Consider the following 21,270-nt stretch of genomic DNA (forward strand, 5'->3'; position numbering starts at 1 on the left):
CCTTCCCGTCACTTGTCAGTAAGCTGGTGATAGCAGTTTTTCCCAAAAGTTGGGCCTTTGTTATAATCCCTGCCTGAAACATCCCTCTTTCTTGTTCATCGTTGACTCACCAAGTGCTTGTCGTCTGCCTGCTCGGGGGTCGGTCCTCTTCTCTGTCCTGAGGATGCCGTGGTGACCAGTGCTCCCCGCGGGGCTCCCATTCTCGTGAGCATGACAGGACTGTGAGTGGTGATGAATGCTGTGACGAAAAATAAAGCAGTTACGTGGCCTGGGAAACCTTAGGATTGGAGATGCTGGGGGCCCCCTCGAGTGAGCAGGTCAGGCTGGCGGCTGCTGAGGCTCCCCGGGCGGGGAGGAGTAGGGGTGCTCACCGTGCTCCTGAGTTTGTGAGATGCAGACAGAGCGAGGAGACCGCCAGACGGTGAGGTCCAGACCTGCAGGCGCTCTGATCACAGACGTCGTTTTCCTGTGTCTTCTCAGGCCATCTCTTAGAAAGTCCTAAGTGGAGAGGCTTTTTGTGATACCTGTACTTCTGAACTGCAGATGGGAATCAAGCTTACTTTAAAACGTAAACTTGTTTTGAAAGGAAAATAAAAAGTTTAGAACTTTGTTTTTCAGGGTGTTCCTCTGACCTAATATTGTCAGACATAAATTATCACCAGTCTCTTAACTCATAATAGCAGTAAAGAGAATTTTTGTTTGGGGTGTTTATTGACTAAATGCTTCTGTTCTCAATTCCCAGTTTAAAAATCATCGGATCACCACAGCGTTACATATTTATCACCCAAATACATACACACAGTGTACACCTTAAAAATAGGCAGATATCCTACTTCTGGTGCAAGCTCTTCTTTTTAAATAAAAGTTTACTATGTAGATCATCTACTTTTTTTTTTTTTGGCCGCTCCTCGCGGCTTGTGTGATATTAGTTCCGCAACCGGATATTGAACCCAGGCCCCCGGCCGTGGAAGCACAGAGTCCTGACCACTGGTGGCGAGGGAATTCCCTTTTTGTTTTCTCTCTTTTTCTTTTTTTTTTTTTTTTTTTTTTTAAGATCATCTACGTTTTTAGCTCTGGATTGCTAAAGAAAATATCTGCAACGATATTCACCGTGTTGTCCACCGTATATATGGACATCATTCCTTTTAGACCACACGTACCAGCTAATTACCGATTTGTACAGCATGACAGTGTGTTTTCTGATGCACCCAGTATCAGTGCTGAACTGAAGGCTGGCCTTTTTAGTATCACAGTGGCACTTAGTAAATATGTGTGTACTAATTGACAGTGGCTATAACCTAGTATCCTGATACTGTAATCTTTTTTTTAATAGCACATTCAGAACTACGTAGTTTTCAGAAGCCTGCTCTACCGTTGATTGTTTTCTTCAGTAAATACCTCAGTGCCATCTACATGCATAGGAAATTTTGGCTTGGGGAACAAAAGCAGACTCAGCAGAGTCGAAGCCACTGGCGCCTCTAGACCCTTACAAAATGGCACGTGCTCTAGGTGTCCATAGACCTTGCCCTCCTCTGATGAGCTTCCGGGGAGTCCGCAAAATGGAGGACTTTTCCCAGAAGCTAACCATACGTCATAGCCAGTTCATTTATCCACATTCGTGAAAAAGGTAGACGGTGGAGAATCAGTCAGTAGACTGTTAGGTAGCTGAGCTGTGTGGAGAATTTAGCGACCCAGTGCCACCCGCATCTATGACACAGCCTCTGGTGGGACCTGGGGGCTAGTGTGAAGTGTCAGCCCATGTAAAAAGATGTTTTTAAGAACAGTGAGACTTAACACTTGAATAGTGAATTTATGAATCTTATACCAACATAATTTCAATATGATTTTAGGTAAATAAGTGATGGATTACTGGCTTTTAAAGATAGGAATATGTGGTGTATATCCTTAAAATTTTCACCTTTTTAGTATAGAAAATTTCAAGCGTATACAAAACTAGAGAGTGTTCACATAGCTTTTCAGGATAAGGACTTTGAAAAATTGTGTGCTGAGAATAGGCCATCCCTGCCTGGCTGGGGTACCTGCTCGAGAAGCACAAGGAGCAGTCTGAGTTTACGTGGCTCCTGGTCCTGCAGAAGGGCCTGCCTTTCCGTAGCGCTTCCGTTTTCATTTGGGGAACCAGTCTTCCATCAGGTTGGAATAACTCCCAGCAGGATCACGTTTCAGGCAGTTATAGCCGACATTATAGAGTCACAGAGTCACAGAACATTATGGGGGGACCCACCTGGTTCAGCCATCCTCAGCCCTGGCTGGACAACATCACTGGAAGAGCCTTTAAAATATGCTCATGTCTGGGTTCCAGCTCCAGAGGGTCTAATTGGATGGTTCTGGGTTAAAGCCCAGGAACACTAACACCCGAGAGCTCCCCGGGTGACTAACGTGCAGGTCGAACACCCCTGACTAATCTCACACTAAGCATGATGTGAGCTGTCGATTTTTGGTAGATTTCCTTTGTCAGGTTGATTTGTCCCTTCTGTTCCTAGTTCATTGAAAATTTTTATTATGAGTGCTTTTCCTGTATCAGTGCAGGTGGTCATGTGGTCTTTTCCTCTACTCATGTGGTCTGATAGCTGATTTTTGAGAGTTAAACCAACCTTGCATTCCTGGGGTAAATCTTACTTGGTTATGGTGTATGATTCGTTTTCTGTGTTGCTGAATTTAGTTTGCTAGTGTTTTGGTGAGAATTTTTTTCATGTATATGTATGAGGGATATTCTTTTGTGGCTTTTGTTTCTTTTGATGTCTTTGTTTGACTTTTGTAAAAGGGTAATACAAGTCTGAGAGAATGAGTGGGAAAGTTGTCCCTCCGCTTCTGTTTTCTGAACCAGATTGCGTAAGATTGGGAGTCTGTCTTTCTTAAATAGTTGATAGGATTCACCAGAGGATCCGTTTGGGCCTGGGTTTTTCATTTCTTAGCCTGGTCTCCTAGGGAGGCAGCCCTGCTGCTGCCTAGCTTAGTGGTCAGCCAGCGTTCAGGAGTCGCTGGTGCTCGGTGCCTCGCCCTTGGCCGGCGATCTGTGTGTGGGTTGCCCACTCAGACCCCGCCTCAGCTCTTCTTCCTGCTGTCCCCCCGCGATTCCCTGTCAGCCATGTGGGGAGGACTTGTCTGGGCCTCCAGTAACTCTTTCATTTCTAGAATTTCCTCATTCAGTTTCTCGGATTCCTGGCTGGTCTGCTCTTGTTCCAAACAGGACTGAGGCCGGAGGCCAGCCTACGTGTGGGCACTTGTGACTCAGAGGAGGAGGGGTGACCAGGGTGCTCCTCAGCCTGCGGGCGCTCTGGGGAGCCCAAATGTTCAGGGTTGTATCTGCAGGGAGGAAGGCACTGAGGCGCGCCCCAGGATTTACAACCAGCGCCAGGGGGGCAGTGGGGCGAGTCAGGATGATGACCCACTTTCATTAGGTTTGAATGGGAGTTAAAAGTTTAAAACCACTGCCTATACAAACTGTCAGATTTTAACAAGAACGCTCATGAAAATGGAAAAGGCATGTTGAGTATGAAGTATTTTTAAAGTCAAGCACTATTTCACTGAACTCAACAGCACTTACTTTAGTAATTATAGACCTCTTGAGTGGATACAGTAATTAAAGATCTTAGTTTTAAGTTTGAAAAATACTATTAAAATCCAAACACCCGTCAAATAAGAAATTTCCTTAGTGGCCCTAGTGAAATGGCAGGCTTGATGGTTTTGCTTCTCAGTTGAACACTGATCGAGGTGGACCCCGATGCTGGGGGGGGGATGCCTGCTTGTGCGGAGACTGACCAGCGTGCTGCCTTGGTTTCAGCAGGGAGGAGAGAGCGATGGCTTTTTTCACCTGGAGGGCCAGCCTCAGCGGCTCCCTCAGCCCCCAGAAGTGAGACAGCAGCCTGCCCGCAAGGTGACGCTGACCAAGGGGGCGCTTCAGCAGCCCCAGCACCCTCCGGTGGGGGCCCACGTGCACTCAGCCGGCCCTCCAGGCATCAAGAGCATCCAAGGAATTCACCCGGCCAAGAAGGTACTGCCTGTTACTGCCCCCGCCCCAGCAGCGTGGCGCCGGAGCCCCGTGAACCCGCTGATGGGAGTGCCTGGCGCAGCAGGAGTGCTCAGATTGTGGACAAATGAACCATAGTTTCCTTCACCCTGGCTTTGAAAGCTGACGTGTTCACAGAAGCGCTTTCCTCTTGTGACTTTTTTAGTGGTACGATGCTGGGAAATCACCCTAAACCCAGGCTGCGGGTATTTCGGGCAGCTCTGAGCTGTGCTCTGGGGACAGCCCTGCACAGAGCCCAGCCCGGCGCTCCTTCCTCCCCTGCCAGCTGCTCCTCCAGAGACTGCTCCCTCCTTGTCACCCCAGTTCGCAGATGGGAAGCCTTTGGGGGTGAAGGACCTTGCCCGAGAAAGTGCCTCTCCCCCCGGCTCTTACCTCCTCCCTCCCTCGCTCTGGGGGTCGAGGGGGTGTTTTCCTTCTCCGAGCTCAGTGTGGGAGATGAGGTGTGGCATCCAGTACCCCTTGTGAATTTAACCTTCCCGAGGAGAGGAGCGTCCCCCTTGTCCCGTCATGTCCTGGTGGGGACCCCCCCCCCAGCTTCTGGTGAGGGTGTCTTTGTAGCTTTCCCAAGGCCCCCCTCTCTGCCTGACATCAAGGTCCCCTCTTGGCGCAGAAGCCAGATGCCCCTTGCCTGATGACCTTAGGGTGGAAGAGGGGCAGTAATACCTGCTCTGAGTTTCTTCTAGAAAGCTCTGAACTCTGCCAGTTCATCCTCTCTGCTTGCCTTGCAGTTGATATTAAGGAGTAGTGTTAGCCTGAAGACCATTCTAGGTCTTTGAAGTAATTCAGTTACTCCGGATTTATTATCTCATAAATACCTTATGATACAGGGACAAACAGAACTGTGACATTTTTGCTGCAGGTGGCACAGGCACAGACACATTGTAAAAATTGCTCCAGTCTAAATTTTCTTCAGTCAGGTGTTGTCCCTGGGTATGCGATGAGAAAGACCGTAGAAACCCCCACCCCCCGCCCCCCCAGTACAGCTGTCGTACACGTAGATAAAGCACTCGCGTTTCTTCATCTTCAGCCTCAGGTTACTCTCCTATAAAGCGAGGACAGTAATCTTTCCTGTCTTATTTGGGCTTTTGTGAGGGTTTTATAAGAAGATACACGGTGCCTGGAATGTAAGCCAGCACTTGGTAAAGGATGTTGTTATTAATGTTACAGAACACAAGAATAGTTATTTACTGCTGGTTTCCAGGCAGTGAAACTTGCACTTTTTGATGGTGTTTTCCCGTGTGACTTCTCTTGAAATACCCTTTTGCACTCCAAGAACTCACTTCACAGGAGTAGTTGTGTCACCTTCTGTGGAATGTTCAGAAGTGTTGCGTTTTTTTCTCAGTTTCCCTTTGTGTGGTACCCATTCATGTACTAAGGTTCCATTCTGATTTCTGTCTGCCTTCCTCTCTGCCCTTTCCTGTGATGGGACGGGAGGTCATTTTTGGCTCTTTCTACCCCGACTCTCGGGCAGAATTGGGCAGGATGTCTGGAAAACCCAGTGAGCCCAGTCACATCCGTGTCTGCGTTTCACTGTTGTCCTGATCTGGGGGGTGCTGGTGCTTTATCTAATTTCCGGATTAGAAAAGACCGGAAAGCTCAGCTGTTCCTTCTTGTTTAAAAGACCCCAGAACAGTGGTTTTGAGCCCTGGACGGCTTTAAAAAATGCTAAGGTCTGGGCCCTGCCTCAGGCCAGTGATGGTTGTAATTTCGGTGGGGGACAGGGGCACTCAGTCGTTGTAGTTTGGGTTTTTGGTTTTGTTTTGAAAGCCCTGCAGAGGAGTGTAATGTGCAGTGGTGCAGCCGGTGGGAGACCCCTGCTGCTGAATCCGCCCTCCAGGGTATGTAGTGTTGTGGCTTGCAGTGACAGGGAGGCGGCTGTGGGGAGCACCATGCACAGTCCCCTGGCCCCCGCTGCGTTTGCCTGGGATACAGTGGGAGAAATTTGGGCTCTGGGGCCGATAAGGACTGGACCCAGATCTTTGTGTTACTCGCAGCAAGTTTCTGAACCCCTGTGATCCTGCTGCTTTGTCTACAGAATGATGGTAGCACAGAAAGTGCCTACCTAGTACCATGCTTGGCACCAAGATAGGTGCAGACTTTGCTACTTCCTTTTCCTTCCTTTTCTTTCACTCCAGTTTGCTGGGTACTGTGGTCTTATTTAGACATTAAACCCTTTTCTGATAGTGGATAAAAACTACTAAAGGAAAGGTCCTTTCGCTCACGGTATATTTTAATGGATTCTGATTTGTTCACTTTTGTATCTTAGTAGCTGTGAAAAAAAACCCCAAGCTTCAACCTTGAATAGTTCCTTTTGTTGTTGCCAGGTCATCATGCACGGGAGAGGCCGGGGAATGGCAGGTGCGATGGGCCGGGGCCGCCTGATGCCGAACAAGCAGAATCTCCGGGTGGTGGAGTGCAAGCCTCAGCCCTGCGTCGTGTCTGTTGAAGGGCTTTCTTCGTCCACTACTGACGCCCAACTGAAGAGCCTGCTGATGTCAGTAGGACCCATTCAGGTGGGTCACCTGGGGCCCGCTCTGTCGGTGCCTGTTGTCCTTCCCAAGACTCGGTTATTTCTTCATTTAAAATCCCTTTGTGTTGGTTACTTCATGTTAAAACAGGACTCTTGAGAAGAAAGACACATATTTTATCTACTGTGCACACTTGATGCCAGAACTTTTGCCTTAGGGTTAGATTATTTGGAAGTTATCAGGTGCTCAGAAACGTTATGAAATATTTATTCTAGCTGAACAAATTATCCTTTGAAATCCTCAAATTATCCTAGAGTTCTTATATGCACCCAAACACACAATCTTTTTGCTTTATCACACACTTGTTTTGTGTGTAACAATTTAAAAATTTTTAAGTATTTAGCCTTTTGACCTTAATTTTCAGAAATAGCCTCACATGTTAACACCTTTGGAACTTGCTTTAGACTTTACAAATGTAAAATAATGTGTACTGTATTTTGGTCTCTTAATTTTAAAACTGGCTAATTCTAAATGCGTGAAGATCTCTGCTGAGCTGGCTGCAAATAGGTCTCCAGTTGTGTTATAAACAAAAATTGCGACTGAAATCCCTGATCGCTCCAGCCTCTAGAGCCCTGGAGGTAAACCAGCGCAGTGGGTAGACCTGGTTTTCCTTGAGCAGCGTGTCCCCAACTCTGGCCTTTCCTGCCAGCTCCCCGCCTCCCCGCCTCCCCCCCCCCCCCCACCCCAGTCACAGCCGTGAGCAGCACATCCCACCCCACCCCACCCCCATCCTGCGCCAGGATCCGTGTCTGAGGCTGGAGCATTTCGGAAGGATGTTTGATGCAAATCGTAGGACGTGGAGTGTGAATGTTAGATTTCTGAGTAAAAAGTGCACAGAAAGGGGACTTCTCTGGCGGTCCAGTGGTTACTGTGCTTCCACTGCAGGGGGCACAGGTTTGATCCCTGGTCGGGGAGAACTAAGGTCCCGAAAGCGTCATGGCCAAAAAAAAAAAAAGAACACAGAAAGCACAGAGTGCTTTCTTTTAAGGTCTCTTGCTTCATGGGTTAATGGGGAAACAGAGTTGACACAAGTAATTAATTTTTAGTGTATTTTAAGCCTTCATCTACCATTGAGTGTTGACAAGAGTGAGGCATAGATGGAAGCCCTTCCGAGATGATTTCGTTGTTTAGGTTTAACTACTTCTGCCTTCATCCTTGGATTCTCAGAGAGATGGTTAAGCTTAGTTTTCATGTGTATGTAATAGTGAAACGTTAACCAGAGACTGTGGCTTCTGTTTTTAGTAGGGTCAGTTTCCCAGCTGTGTGGTCAGGAGCGGCTTCTCAGTCATCAAGAGGCATTAAGCTCATGTCCAAGGAGAGTTGTCCTTGGGCAGTCCGTCATAACACGGATTAATCTGCAGGAACAGAACTGGCATTAGAGAACTTACAATGCATTAAAATATGGTTATCCTGAGTGGATTCTCAAACAAATGGCGGTTGAAAACTTGGGGTCAAATCACAGTTCATCAGGGAGCCTGGAGTTAAAGACCCGGGGCCTCGTCCAGTCTGTTCTCTGAGGGCTCGTGTTCCTGGTGTCTGTGTTTGGGTGGGAAGTGGTAGCACTGTTGCTTTCCGCATGTGACCTGCTCGTTTTCTGGGCTTTGCTTCCTCCTCCGTATCTTGAGCGTCCTTGAATGTGGTTCGGTTTTCAGGAAGTGTGAATGGCAGTGCTGTTGCCGCTTACAGCACTGCGTGAGGTTGACTGCCCTGCAAAAGTTAGCTTGGAGCCACTGCTAAAAGACACCTAACCTTGGTTTTATCCATCTTAAAAACTGAATTTTGAGTTCTTCATTTTGGGGGCCATCTTTACTCCCATTTGCCTTTTTTTTTTTTTTTTTTTCCCTCCTGTTCTGGAAAGAAGGATTAGAGATCATTGTGTTAAGTAAAGTTTAACTGAGGGCACTTAAAGCCAGGCAAAAACAATGTCAAGTGTTTTAAGGGCTTCTCTTAACTAGAAAGGGAGAGGAAGATAGGAAAATGAGAGTGGTGTTTTCTGAGTTACATCAGGTACCCTGAAAATGGCACCGTAAAAAATCCCCGAGGGTGATGAATCTAGCACTTACTCAGGAGGGCATGTTCGTCCATCCCAGGGAGCAAAAAGCGGAGCTCTCGTTTCTTGCCAGTCTTACTTAGGTCCATGGAATGGTTTTGAGGGGGAGTTCATAGATTTTTAAACACTGCATTCACAAAGTGCTGAGTTTCTCAATTTAAAAAAACAAGCAAACTGATCTGTCAATAGCAAGCTTCTGCCAGCATTAGATAGCTAAAGAATGATATTGCTAGGTATAAATTTTTTAAAGGCGTTTATAACAAGACTTCATTGCGGTTTAACTATAAGTACACTTCAGAGGGATGGTTAGGGGACCCAGGCCCCCCGCCCCGCTGCGCTGGCTGAGGAAGAAACGTGTGTCAAGCCTCTGGTGGGCTGGGCTGTGGTGCCACCTGGCGTTCACTTGGTGTAACAGCAAGAGGCGGTGTCTGGACTAGGAAGGCCCGTTCCTTTGGGCCTTTAATTATGGGAACGGCAGTAACAGCACGTCAGCTCTGCTTCTTTACTGTGGCGGCGTCACTCCCCGGTTAGTGTGCTGTCCCCTTAACCTGTTCTCATAAGCCTCTCTAAAGAGTCCTTTTTAAAGACATTTATCTGTAGACTCACTGACAGAATAAGGAAAAATGATAGGATTTTGTCAGAAATATTCTGACCAGCGGTAGAAATGACACAGGAAGCATCACAGCATGTTTGAGAGTTTCAGGTGAGAGGGTGCAGTGAGAATAAGCCCACCTGGTACTCTCTAGCAGTGATATAGAGAAAGAATCAGAAAGAAGGTTCTGCCCGGACTCTGGGGGGTCTTGCTCTTAGGGAAGGGAGGGGCCGCCTGGGTGCGGGTGGGGCTCCGGGAGGCTGACCTGTGCGGGGGGCGTGGGGGCTCCACAGACAGGTGAGCCTCGCGCAGGTGCCCCTCCGGTGACCAGCGCACGTTCCCACGGAGCGGCCTCCCGCTGCGTTCCGGGAGACTGAAGCCGAGTTAACTCTTAGGGTCAGGAAGTAAGGTAGTTATAACTTCTGAGCCCCTTTGCTTAGTTACCCTTATTTCCCTGTTTGTGGGATTTTGCCTAAAACTGTTAAGAAGAAAAATGTGTTATCCTATAGAGAAATGAAATGCCATGGTGTAAAAATAAAAGTATTTTCCTTGTTGTGATCATCACTAAAATAAAAAGCCGGGCACTGGCCATGAGCAATGGCAATAATAACCGCTGAGGCTTAGATTAGGCCAACACGTGCCTGGCACCGTGCTGTTCACTTTTCCCCGGCTTCTTCCCTGATTTCTCCAACAACCCTGGAAGGTAGTCACTAAACCGAGAGCCCGAGTGACCGGAGTGGCCATGGCGGCTCGTTCTCGAAGCTGCCGGGCCCTCCGGGATGCCGCGATGCAGCAGCAAGTGTTGGGCTTTGAGAGAGGGCTTCAGTTTCGGTCCCGAGTCTGCCGTTTCTTGGTGTGCAGCTTCCCAACCAAGTACGTCACCTACGTGAGTCTCATGAACCACACAAGCTTGCAAGCGCTGTCTCCTACCTCTTTCACCATTCCCTGGCGTCGCCTGGAAGGGGGAATGGAAGAAACACGGAGGCCTCCACATGCCATTGAGGGAAAGCGTGTGCTCTCGAAAGGCGGCCTGCTGTCCCAGAGCAGAGTCCTCTGGGGGGGTCGCTTCAGGCTGCTGAGGAGAGGCCCTCCGGGACCCACTAAGTTTGCCAAGCTCCCAGTGCGGTAGTTCCAGGGAACCAGACACTTGGAAAGCCCTCATTCTGGCGGGTATCCTGGGCCGCCCAGTGAGAGGGAGCCCCTTTGAGCAGTCGTGTAAGGTGGGGTCACGTTGGAGCATCTCGCCTTCTGGGATGAGACCATCTTATCTTCTTTGCGTCTGGTTCTGACTGACCAGGGATGTCTGGTGGGTGATGTGGAGAAAGCTGGGATCTCAGTGAAAGCAGTGCAGTCATTTTGAAGTTCAGGACGTTTTGGGAAGGAAAACACCAGGCATAGTCAAATGTAGACTTTCCGAAAAGTGACGTCACGAGGTTTAAAGAAAATATAGGCGTGGCCGCATGATCTGAAACCGTAATGGGAAAAACTGTTAATTGGAGGCTCCCACACAAAGTTCTGAAAACACTCTTGTAAATAATCCCAAAAGAAAAAAGAGGATTCCAGGCAGACCATGTGATAAGACACGGGCTCTTACCTGCAGGGCACGTTTGTCCAAGATGAAGGTGAGTGTGGAAGAGGAGGGCCTCAGAATGTCTTTAAACTGTATCAGAGCAGAAAGAACAGCACTTACGCCGTGGACACAAGGAAGCCCAAACATAGGAATCGAGGAAAAAACAGAATCGGCATCAGAAAAGACCACACACGCTGCGATGATGAGTTAAATGTGAACAGCACGGGAGTAGCCGTTGATTTCCGTGAGAAGCAGCGTGTGATGGAGCAGCCTGAGCCGCTGCCCCGTCCCCAGCGAGAGGTCGGGTGCTGCGCACAGAAAAGAGTCCGGAGTGAAGGGGTCCTGCGCCATGCTGCCCGAGGACTGGCTGGAGGAAGCCGACTGCGAGGCCGGAGAAGAAAAGATTTAATGGGCATAGGCCAGCTGCCACCAACACGTGCAGGTGCCATCGCGTGAGAAAGGAGGACTAGCGCGTGTCCCTCGATGGTTCCCAAGCTGTCCCTGGAGGCTGGGCCCACCCCAGGGTGTCTTATCAGGTCTGGGGTGGAGCCCGAGAGAGTAGATTTCTAATGATTGATCAATGGGGCTCTTGTTTGAGCAATTTCACTTGTTTAAAACAACTAATATCAATCTCATTTTTGGCTTTAGGTTGATTCCTGAAGGTGCTGGGAACTGTTGGCCAGAGTGGGAGAATAGTTTAATTGATTTTCAGGACTGCAGAATCATTTCAGAATCCCTTTAACATTCACATGGGGATACAAGTATACGTATAGCTGATTCACTTTTGTTATACAGCAGAAACTAACACAACAATGTAAAGCAATTATACTCCAATAAAGATGTTAAAAAAAAAGAATCCCCTTAATATTGTAATTTATTAGTATACATGGACGTGAACACAAGCTCTTTCTAGAAAGAGGAAGAACTTCTCCTAATCAGGGAAAAAACGGCCAAGGTTCTGAACAGCATGGACATTTTTCTGGACTTAAATTGTAGGTTGTCGCAGCTTTTCTACTGTTAATGGAGTGCCTTGTGGCAGTTCAGTCAAATGGCCCTGAATGGGATGGCTGGATATAAACAAGGGAAGCGGCCAACTAAAGGAGTGTTTTAACTGGTATTTTGCTACTTATAGTAGCACAGTTATTCTCAAGTTGTCTGCAGATGTCTTGTCTCTGAAAAATGAGAAGTATATCAGGGTGGGCTTGGGCAAGTTAGCCTGTCTCTCCGTGGGCCAGTACCGTATTTGTGGGGGAGATGGGGCGGGGTCAGAGTGAGTGTGTAGACTGGAGACAAAGTTTAACTCTTCGTTCATTCTGGGTGAATTAAAGCGTTTAATTATTTGGAAATGGGCTACTGATTAGAAGAAGCGCATATTTTCAAAGTAGAAGCTGGTGATCATAATAAGTTTTTAGCTTATTAGTGGACAGTGTCTTTTCCTCTCTTCCCAATAAAGTGATCGCTAATACTTGTCGTTTTGGTAGGTCAGAAATGGTTGAATATTGACAGTTTTAGCAATTCAATCTTATATCTGAAAATAGGTTTTGTGTTTTGGAAAAGGGTGCAAAAATGTCAATAAAGGGGAACAGACAGAAAACAAATTTTAAGACAGTGTTCTTATTACTTTTGTTGACTGTTGAGAACCAACTCCTTCCTGTGATTTAAAAATTTCATTGAGGGACCTCCCTGGTGGTCCAGTGGTTAAGCATCCGTCTTGAAATGCAGGGGACGCAGGTTAGCCTGCGCGCCACAACTAGAGAGGAGCCCGAGGGCCTCAACGAAAGATCCTGCGTGCTGCAACTAAGACCTGACGCAGCCAATAAATAAATAAATAAATATTAAAAAAAAAAAAAGAATTTCATCAAAAGTTTATGCTCTCTTGATCGATACCTTCTCAATCAAATTGAGCTTTAAACCACTGAGATACAGATAAGCGTATCTTCTTACCTCTTACCTTATAAATTGGTAAATGGTAAAGAGGAAGCTTCATGCCTTCATTCCACGTTGTGAAATCACCCAGAGGAAATGACATCTAGACATGCTTTTTCTCAAAAGAAGAGCATAGTATTTTCAAAATCCAGATTCCATCTGTGAATTGTAGAGTGTGGGTAATTATTTGTGATATCATAACAAATTAGTTTTTTCTTGTCTGTTCCTAATTGAGCGATTTTTGTAGTTCTGGACAAAATAAGTTTAGGTAAGTTCTTCTAAGTCTTGAGGTAAGAACTGCCACCGTGCTGGCAGCAGTTAGTATGAAGCTGTGCCTACACCCCAGCGCCCTCGAGCACTGCAGCCATGTGGCCGGAGGAGGAAAAGGGTGCCTGAGGCGCCCGAGATCGAATTAGAAAGCAGGGCCTGGTGGGAGGTTCTGCTGCAGTGCTTGGGTTGGACTTGTGACTTGAAGCAGGCTCTTACCCACATTCTTCTCTGGCCTTCTCTGGTGGTGACAGGACAGCACTGCATTTTCTCTTCAGGAGCAGTTCCAGAAGAGCTTCAACAACTGGAGATGGTTCAAGGATAAGGCACAGAGTGGGCGTGAGCCGAAAGCTGGGGCTGGCAGAGAAAACAGGTCTTTGTCAAGTAACAAAAGTGGAATTTGAGAGGCCAGAAAAGCCTCATGCTGACAATGTGTCCAAGAGAAATTAATTGATGGCATTAATTAAAGACCAAGTTGCTGAGCTTTACTTGTCCAGTTAACTTAATGATAAGTGAAATCATCAAGAAAAATCTTCTGCGTCTGGTTTTTATATCTGAAAGAAGAGGAAAACTCTGGTGTCTACTAAACTGGTTTTAGAAAACCAGGCAGACAGAGCTCACTGCTGCCTAGTGGCTGCCTCTGCCACCTCCGGGCCTGGTCCTCTCACTGGTCCGGGTCTGGTTGGTGATGTGCCTTGGTGATGTGCCCCAGACTATCTGACTGCCCCTCCGAGGGGAGTCTGTGTGTAAACCTTAGTGCCGTGTAATGCGGAGACTTGAAACTCTTTATTTCTGTGTGAAGCACTGAAAAGCAACTTTTTGGGAAGAATATTTTTTTAGCGCTCTTCTGGTCATGTTTTACTTATGGGAGTTCTATGTTTACTAAAATGGAGAGTGCTTATTTCATATACAGTATACCTTTTTTGAACATATTTCAAGGAATTGATATTTTGCCTGTGTGCTTTTGTTGTAGGTCTTTGAACAAATGCTTTAAAATGAAACAGCCACGTGTGTAAACACTTCTAAAGGGTTGTGTGTTACCATTAGTTATTTTTTCTGGCTGTTAAGCGTCACTGGACAGAAGCCCAGACACAGCAGACGGTTCCCCGCCACTGAATCCTGTGCTGCTTCCTCAGGCTGTGTCCCCGTGGTAGCAAGGCCCCCCCTGCCACTTTGCTCATTGCCCCAGACACACATGGCAAGTCACCAAAATGCTTGAGAAGGATCAGACTCTGGAGAGTGGGACTGGCTGAGAAATCGAATTCTCCTCCGGCCCATCCCTCCCAAATCCTGGAATCCTACATCCCCAGTCCTCGGGGAAGCACAAAGCTGCCCCTTGTCCTCAGGGCAGGTGTGAGGGAGGACCAGGTGTAAGTCCACTGTCCCTGCACCCGTCTCTTCTCTTGATGGATCCATCTTCTTCATGAACTCACTTGGTTTTTACTGCAAACAGTAGCCTCAGGGAATGGTTGTTTCAAATCCTAAAGATTTAATTTTTTTTTTTTAAGGTTTTTTTGATGTGGACCATTTTTAAAGTCTTTATTGAATTTCTTACAGTATTGCTTCTGTTTTATGTTTTGGTTTTTTTGGCCGCGAGGCACGTGGGATCTTAGCTCCCCGACCAGGGATCAAACCCGCACCCGCTGCATTGGAAGGCGAAGTCTTAACCACTGGACCGCCAGGGAAGTCCCCTAAAGGTCTAATTTAAGATGCCACTTCTCTCAGACTTTTTAAAGCACAAACCGTGACCAAATTGTGCTGATGGCTGCCACAGACACAGCTGCCCCTCACTGTGGCCCAGCTACATATATGAAACCCTTAATTTACTCCAGTGGTAATTAGGAGGTAACTACCCACTCCGACCGTGGGGTCCCGTTGCCTTACAGCAGTTCCTCCTGTATGATGAGTATTGTACTTTTAAAAAGCTGACTGAGGGCCCCGTGGAAAATCGCCTGACAGGAAGACGTGAAACCAGAAAGTAACTCTCCAAGGACACCTGTCCTGGGCCTCCCCAAGAAGGTTTAGAGAGAAGATTGGGTGGCTGACGGGGCAAATGATGGAAGGTCTTTATATATATATGTGTGTGTGTGTATATATATATATATATTTATTTATTTATTTATTTATTTATTTATTTATTTTATTCATTATTTTTGGCTGCGTTGGGTCTTCGTTGCTGCGCACGGGCTTTCTCTAGTTGCGGCGAGCGGGGGCTACTCTTCGTTGCGGTGCGTGGGCTTCTCATTGCGGTGGCTTCTCTTGTTGCGGAGCATGGGCTCTAGGCGCGCGGGCTTCAGCAGCAGTGGCTCGTGGGCTTAGTTGCTCTGCGGCATGTGGGATCTTCCTGGATCAGGGCTCGAACGTGTGTCCCCTGCATTGGCAGGTGGATTCTTAACCACTGCGCCACCAGGGAAGCCCCCACGATGGAAGGAAGGTCTTAACACCAATCTGGGAGGATATGAATGAGTGCTGCTCAGGGCAGTGACTTACTGAAGCACTGGTTTTGGATAGATTATCTGGACAGGTTACAAAAAATTGCCAGGGAGGTAGAATTAGTTTGTTTTAGTGATCTAAGGGTCAGCCTGGACTCAAATTTTGCATTAAATCTAATGTATAAAAAAATATATATGTATATTACACCCTACACAACAGGATTCTAAAGTATTTCTGTCATCTTCCTTCAGAGTTTACAGATGCTTCCCCAGCAGCGGAAAGCCATAGCCAAGTTCAAGGAACCCGCCCATGCATTAGCGTTTCAGCAGAAGTTCCACAGGTAGCCTTGGATTCCCTGGTGACAGGTGGGAGATGGGAGGGGTCTATGCTGCCACCTGCTCTCTGTCTCTGCGGAGATGCACCGGGGGTGCAGAGAGAGGGCACGCCGCCTCCTTTTGTGACGTGGGTGGTTACCCCTGGGTTTGTGTTGATCTTCTCTGTCAGTCTGCATGTTTTCTTCTACTTGATCAGGTGGCTGCTGGTGTGCAGAGGTAGCTTAATGGTCATTGTTTCTTTAAATCCCCACAGGCATATGATAGATTTGTCCCACATAAATGTGGCCCTGATTGTTGAGTGATTTCTGGCAGGAGAGCCTGACCGTAACGCTGCACACGCGCTGTGGAATTTCTTCCTGGGAGCTGCCGCGCAGAGCCCTGCGAGCTTAGGTCTCTCCGTCCACAGCCCTGCGTGGCTGTTGTCCGGAGCGCCCAGCGGCCCAGCAGTGACTCCAGAAGAGCTGACCTTACGGGACGCGGCAGGCTCGACTCGGTGTTAGATCACTTCACATTCTCTTGTCACCACAAAGAACTACAGGTTTCGCTTTCTTTTGTTTTCAAAGTGCTTACAATGCATGTAGACATCGTTCTTCGTGATCTTATGTATGATCGATTACAGCGACTTAGAGTGAGTAAAGAACATTAACGTCACAAATTCTCAGTAGTTTTCACAGCAAAGAATATTTGATAATGGTTGCACTTATCTTCAGTGCAGGCTAGATGAGCGTTTTCTCAACCAGCTTCACTTGTGTTACCTTCTCAGAAAGCCCTCAAAAGGCTCTTGTAAAAACGTAGGTTAAAATTCGGGTGATTATGATTGGCAGTTGCATATCCTGGAAAGCAGGGTATGAGGGTGGTTGGGAGCGGTGCCGATTGTGTGGCCGATTCTGCTTCTTGTAAATATTCCAAAAGCGCCAACTGTATAGGCCTAGTTCCAAAGGGAAAGCCCCTTTTTATACTCGTCCTGAATGCGGCGGAAGTGCTGCTGGGCATCGTCACGCACCCCCAGGCTGAGAGCAGGTGTCGGGACGCCCTCACCTCCAGCCCTCGCTGGGCTCCCTGCTAGGCGAGCTGCGTAGCATACCTGCCAGGTGAGGAGGGTAGGACAGCCTGAAGCTTTCGCAGGCCTGTTTGGTTTTTTCCTCTTTTTAAATGCAGCCCCAAGTGGCATATTCATGTCACCGGCTCTGTGACGCATATAGAACATTCTTGGGCAACCTGTGATTAAGGTTTTCTTTTTTGAAGGCCTTTTGAGCAGGGGCTGCGCTGTCCTTCAGTGGACCCGAGAGCGAGGGGACGTTTGCGCTGGCTTGTCGCGCTCCGTGGCATGTGGCACAGTGTGTCTGTGGGATTCTGGGTAGGCTCCTTCAGGTGAGAGACGCTTCCTCCCCTTAAAGTCATCTGTAGTAAAATTCATTCTGGGCAAACGTGGAAAAAAGTGCCTTATTGTACTGCTCTTGAAGGAGTTTCACTATTTTGGATTGATTCTAACGTGGACCTGAACTATTTGAGCAAATGATACCGGGACATACTCAGACTTTTTAGCTATATTTTATACCTAAGATTTCCTGTGAGATTTATTAATGGAATTAAGGGAAATAGAAGCCTGTTACCACCAGTTAATGCGTCTGGTTAGCCTAGCGAGGACCAGATGTGAGCAGGAAGCCCCCTGCAGCAAGGCGTCCCTCCTTCTCAGCCTTCTCTTGGGAGCTAAGACACAGGTCATGTGAACTTGTATCTTCTTATTTTCACAGTTGAAATTTTATATTACTTTTTCAAATTAAGTTACCGGAACCAGAGGGGAGAGCATTTCAGACCCTGTGAGACTTTCTGTAGCATTGATTCCACTGTGGTACCGTGTGCTAGGAGTGAGCTTGGAATGTGAAGGTGGGTGTTGATGGCTGCTCTTCAGAAGATTTCGGTTCCAGGAAACTATAGGCACTCGTAGAACACACTAGAACACCCCCCCAGCTGAGGTGCCTGGCCACCCGTGTTCCAGAAAGCCCCTGCCTAATAACCCTTGGGAGGTGGTGGTGTGTGCCAGCCTGGCCCCAGGTGCTCCAGTGGAGCATCCAGATGGCCAGTGGCCACTGCCCCCGTCCTCACAAGTAGTAGATACAGGTGTGTTCACAGGTTAGGAGCGTAGCTTATGTGGCTCAGTCCACAGAGAGCTGCATTGAAGTGGTGAGTTGGGTAGCCTGCAGGCACCACATAGGAGAGATCCAGACCACTTCCCCACCCTGGGCAGCAGGAAGGCTCACAGTTAATGGACTTATTTTATCACCGAGGACTTAATGACGCAATGAGCTGAGTTTACAAAATTTTACCGCTTTTTGAAATAGTCTGAGTGTGTTGTGGCTTTGAAACTAAAAATCTGCATGTTGTCTCTGGAAAGTAGCCATTCAGGCATACTTTCTTCTAGTTAGTGGTAAGAAACGAATCCTATTAGGGCACCTTTGTTCAAGCCAGACCTCATGGCTACTTTAAGGTCTGTTTTTGTGTTGTCTGAGTCTGACAGGGGTGCCCCGGGACAGGTGTGTGTCTGTTAACAGTCTACACACACAGAGAAGTAAGCTTTCTCTTGATAGAATGTTCTTGAAAGGCCAAGTCGAGCCAGGCCTTCCGGAAAGGACTGGTTAGAAAGGCTTCCCACGGTCGCCTCCTGATGCACATGGCCCCTGATCACGGGCTCTGTTAGTGCCAGCCAGGCCTGGGAACAAAGGCTTGATTTCCTTGAGGGAAACTGGAAAAGGAAAGAAAGAAGCAGAATTAGAAAGGAACGTTATTTCCATTTTCGGTGCACTTCTCGCAGTGAAATCAGACCACCGTGAGCTGAACCCTCTTGGAAGATCTGCTGCAACCATTATCTTTGTTCTTTCTTTATCATGCATTTAAAGGATATGCAGGAGCAGTTAGCATACCCTGTAAATATGGACCTCTTAAAATGAAATGTTATTGGAAATGCTTTCAATTCAGCAGCATCTTAGCTATTTGTTAGTTCTTTTGTGTTGTCTTATCAAAGTTTAATGGATACAGTTCCATAATTGTTGATGTGTTTGTGTGTATATTCGATTTTTATAAAGATGGTAGTAAGTCAATACATTTATCCTGACCTGTGTATTATTTGTTCACAAATTCAAGAAGCCAGTAAATATCAGTGTATCTCAGAAGGTAAATACAGCAGGTGACTGTGTGGCGCTGAGGTGTTTTTTCTTTATCTTGTTTTGATTTTATGCTGTAATATAAGTTCACTTAGCTACTTATCTGAGCGTAACCTTGCACTACCGTTGGTCTGGCCACATTTGTTAAATTCTTATACTGATATCCTTCTCAAGGAGAAATATCGTCTCTTTTTTCCAAAAGAAATATTGCGGGTTCCCCCCTTTCTGGACAGGCAGCATGCTAAGTGGGTGTCTGTGCCCCCTCCCCACGGGGGGGTGGGGGGGGACGGGAGAGGGGAGGGGGGTGGCATCATAACCAGTCCTAATTGGGGGTCTTCCTTCTCATGATTTGTAAAGGTCCTGGATAAACAATTGTTTGTGCTTGGTTCTGTAGCATTTCTGAATTGTGACAGCTTAGATCCTGCACAAAGGGGTCTTTTTTTAAAGGGCATTTGGCTTAATTATGCAAACAGACTTTGTTGCTGGAAGGAGGCTGGGAGAGGTGTCCAGGGTGAGGGAAGAAGGAGCCTAGAAGTGGGGCGAGGAGAGTTGTAGCACGGAGGGGTGGTAACGAGGGTCTATCAGAGGCTTTATTCTAACACGCTGGCTCTGCACAGGAGTCAGCCGGTCTGGTGGGGAGGCCTGCGGGCGGGCGGCGGGCACGGTGGGCTCGGTGGATGTCCGCTGGCGGCCCGGGCTGGAGGAGGGGCGTCTGCGCCAGGTCCAGCCCCTTGGGCTCGGTGGACCACCGGGCTCTTGGACCAGGAGGAGGCCTGGCTGGCTTGCGTGGAGGGTAGATGAGAACTGAGGCCGTGTTGTTTTGAGAACCTGTCACTTTCTTTTTTTAGTTTTTTTGTTTTTTTGGTTTTTTGTGGTTTTTTTTGGCTTCTGGTTTTTGTTTTGTTCTGTTTGGCTTTTGTTTTCTTATGTTTTTAAATTTCTTTGTTGTTTAATTGAAGGTAAGCTCAATGTGCTCGTGTCCCCTTCTGGGGACGGGCAGGTTTTGGTCGAGGTCTGTGTGCAGAGCACCTAGAGCCGCTCTTGGGGGCTTCTGTCCTCCCTTCTGTCCCTTAGATCCTGGAGAGGCAGCAGGCCGCTTGTCCAGAAGCGCGTCCCGGCGGGCACAGGCCCGCGCTGCCCTTGCTCTCGTAGTGCCTCTCCGGGCTTCACGCACGCCCCAGTAGAGCTGCTTTTACTTTCCTGTAGTCAGCTAGAGCCGCCCCGCCCTGCCCCGCCCCGTCCCCCCCAGCCCAGCTCCTTTCTCTTTGTTTGTTGGGGGAGGGGGTGGGGTGCTTGAAAGGTATTATTGATTTTTTACAGGGTTTTAAGTGACAGAATTCTAAAAGGGGATTAACCAACAGAGGGCGGGGGTGGTGCGAAATAGGACCAGGAGACGCCCCCACCCCCCATGAAGGAAGCCACAGGAGTTTACATCGATAGAGGGAAAGTTGAGATATTCCATTGTATTTAATGAGCATTTTAATTAACCTTCTCAACTCTTCTTAAAACTTGTGAATGACGCGTTATTTTGGACATTGGTAAATATGAACTCTGCAAAGGCAGTCAGCCTTGACTTCTATTAAATCCTAAGGATTTTGTGTAAGGTTTTTTACAACCTATTTAATTTTTCTCGTTTAAAGTGCCCTTGGTTTTGTGTCCTAGAACCAAACAAAACTCACTGATTCATATTGGATCCCAGGTATACCTTCTGGTAGCGTGTGGTTGGGAAGGATCATTGGTTTTACACGTGTAACCTGCCCTTTCTAGAGAAGGTGCAGAAAATCTTAACTGGCTCTTTTCTGTGCCGTGTTTTGGTAGGAAATCTTTTCATTAAGATGGGCAGGCAGAACAGGTATTTTTAGTGAGAAGTTGCTTTTTGCTTTTACTTCTTACCAACTAAAATGTAAAAAGGCCTCCATGTTGGTGTTTTGTTTTACTAATTTTGAAAGGTATGTAGAAAAATACAGGCCTTTTAAAAAGGAACATGATGTAGTCTTTGAATTTTAATATTTTCCAGAGTGGACAAACAGTTGTACTGTTTTAATATATTCTGTATTTAGTAATTTATATACTCTAGAAAGTAGACCTCTTGCTAGCATGATTTTCTTTTAAACTATTTTTCATTTTAAGGGCACGTAATGGAACCTGATTTTTAAAGGACTATTTAAATTGTGTGCACTCTGCAGTATTGTCTTAGAGTATATAATTTATGTTTTTAAAGCAACATGCATGCATGCAACAGACATTTATACTGTTGACTGAAGAGCAGATAATCATTTGTTTTTATGATTCAGCTTTGCTTTTCACAGGCATGGGATCCAGAATTGTTCTTCCTTTGTGAGGATTTTAACTCTAAGGCT

The 21,270-nt window shown here is 47.2% G+C and overlaps 1 protein-coding gene across 6 annotated transcripts in view; it reads left to right on the forward strand.

Moving 5' to 3' along the window:
* Window positions 1–21,004, forward strand: part of RBM33 (RNA binding motif protein 33) — a 116,951-nt gene extending 95,947 nt beyond the window's left edge. For 3 of the 6 annotated variants that reach the window (XM_061198986.1, XM_061198988.1, XM_061198991.1), the window contains 4 exons: window positions 3,803–4,012; window positions 6,373–6,561; window positions 15,666–15,754; window positions 16,003–21,004. In XM_061198986.1, the coding sequence (XP_061054969.1) occupies window positions 3,803–4,012; window positions 6,373–6,561; window positions 15,666–15,754; window positions 16,003–16,051 (537 nt within the window). In that variant the 3' untranslated portion in view covers window positions 16,052–21,004. Of the gene's footprint in view, window positions 1–3,802; window positions 4,013–6,372; window positions 6,562–11,436; window positions 11,481–15,665; window positions 15,755–16,002 lie in introns of those variants that run through there. The other 3 variants (XM_061198987.1, XM_061198990.1, XM_061198989.1) reach the window with 3 other exon arrangements.
* The last annotated feature ends 266 nt before the right edge of the window (window positions 21,005–21,270 follow it).

This window comes from Eubalaena glacialis, chromosome 8 (genome assembly GCF_028564815.1).
Source record: "Eubalaena glacialis isolate mEubGla1 chromosome 8, mEubGla1.1.hap2.+ XY, whole genome shotgun sequence".
Lineage (NCBI taxonomy): Eukaryota > Metazoa > Chordata > Mammalia > Artiodactyla > Balaenidae > Eubalaena > Eubalaena glacialis.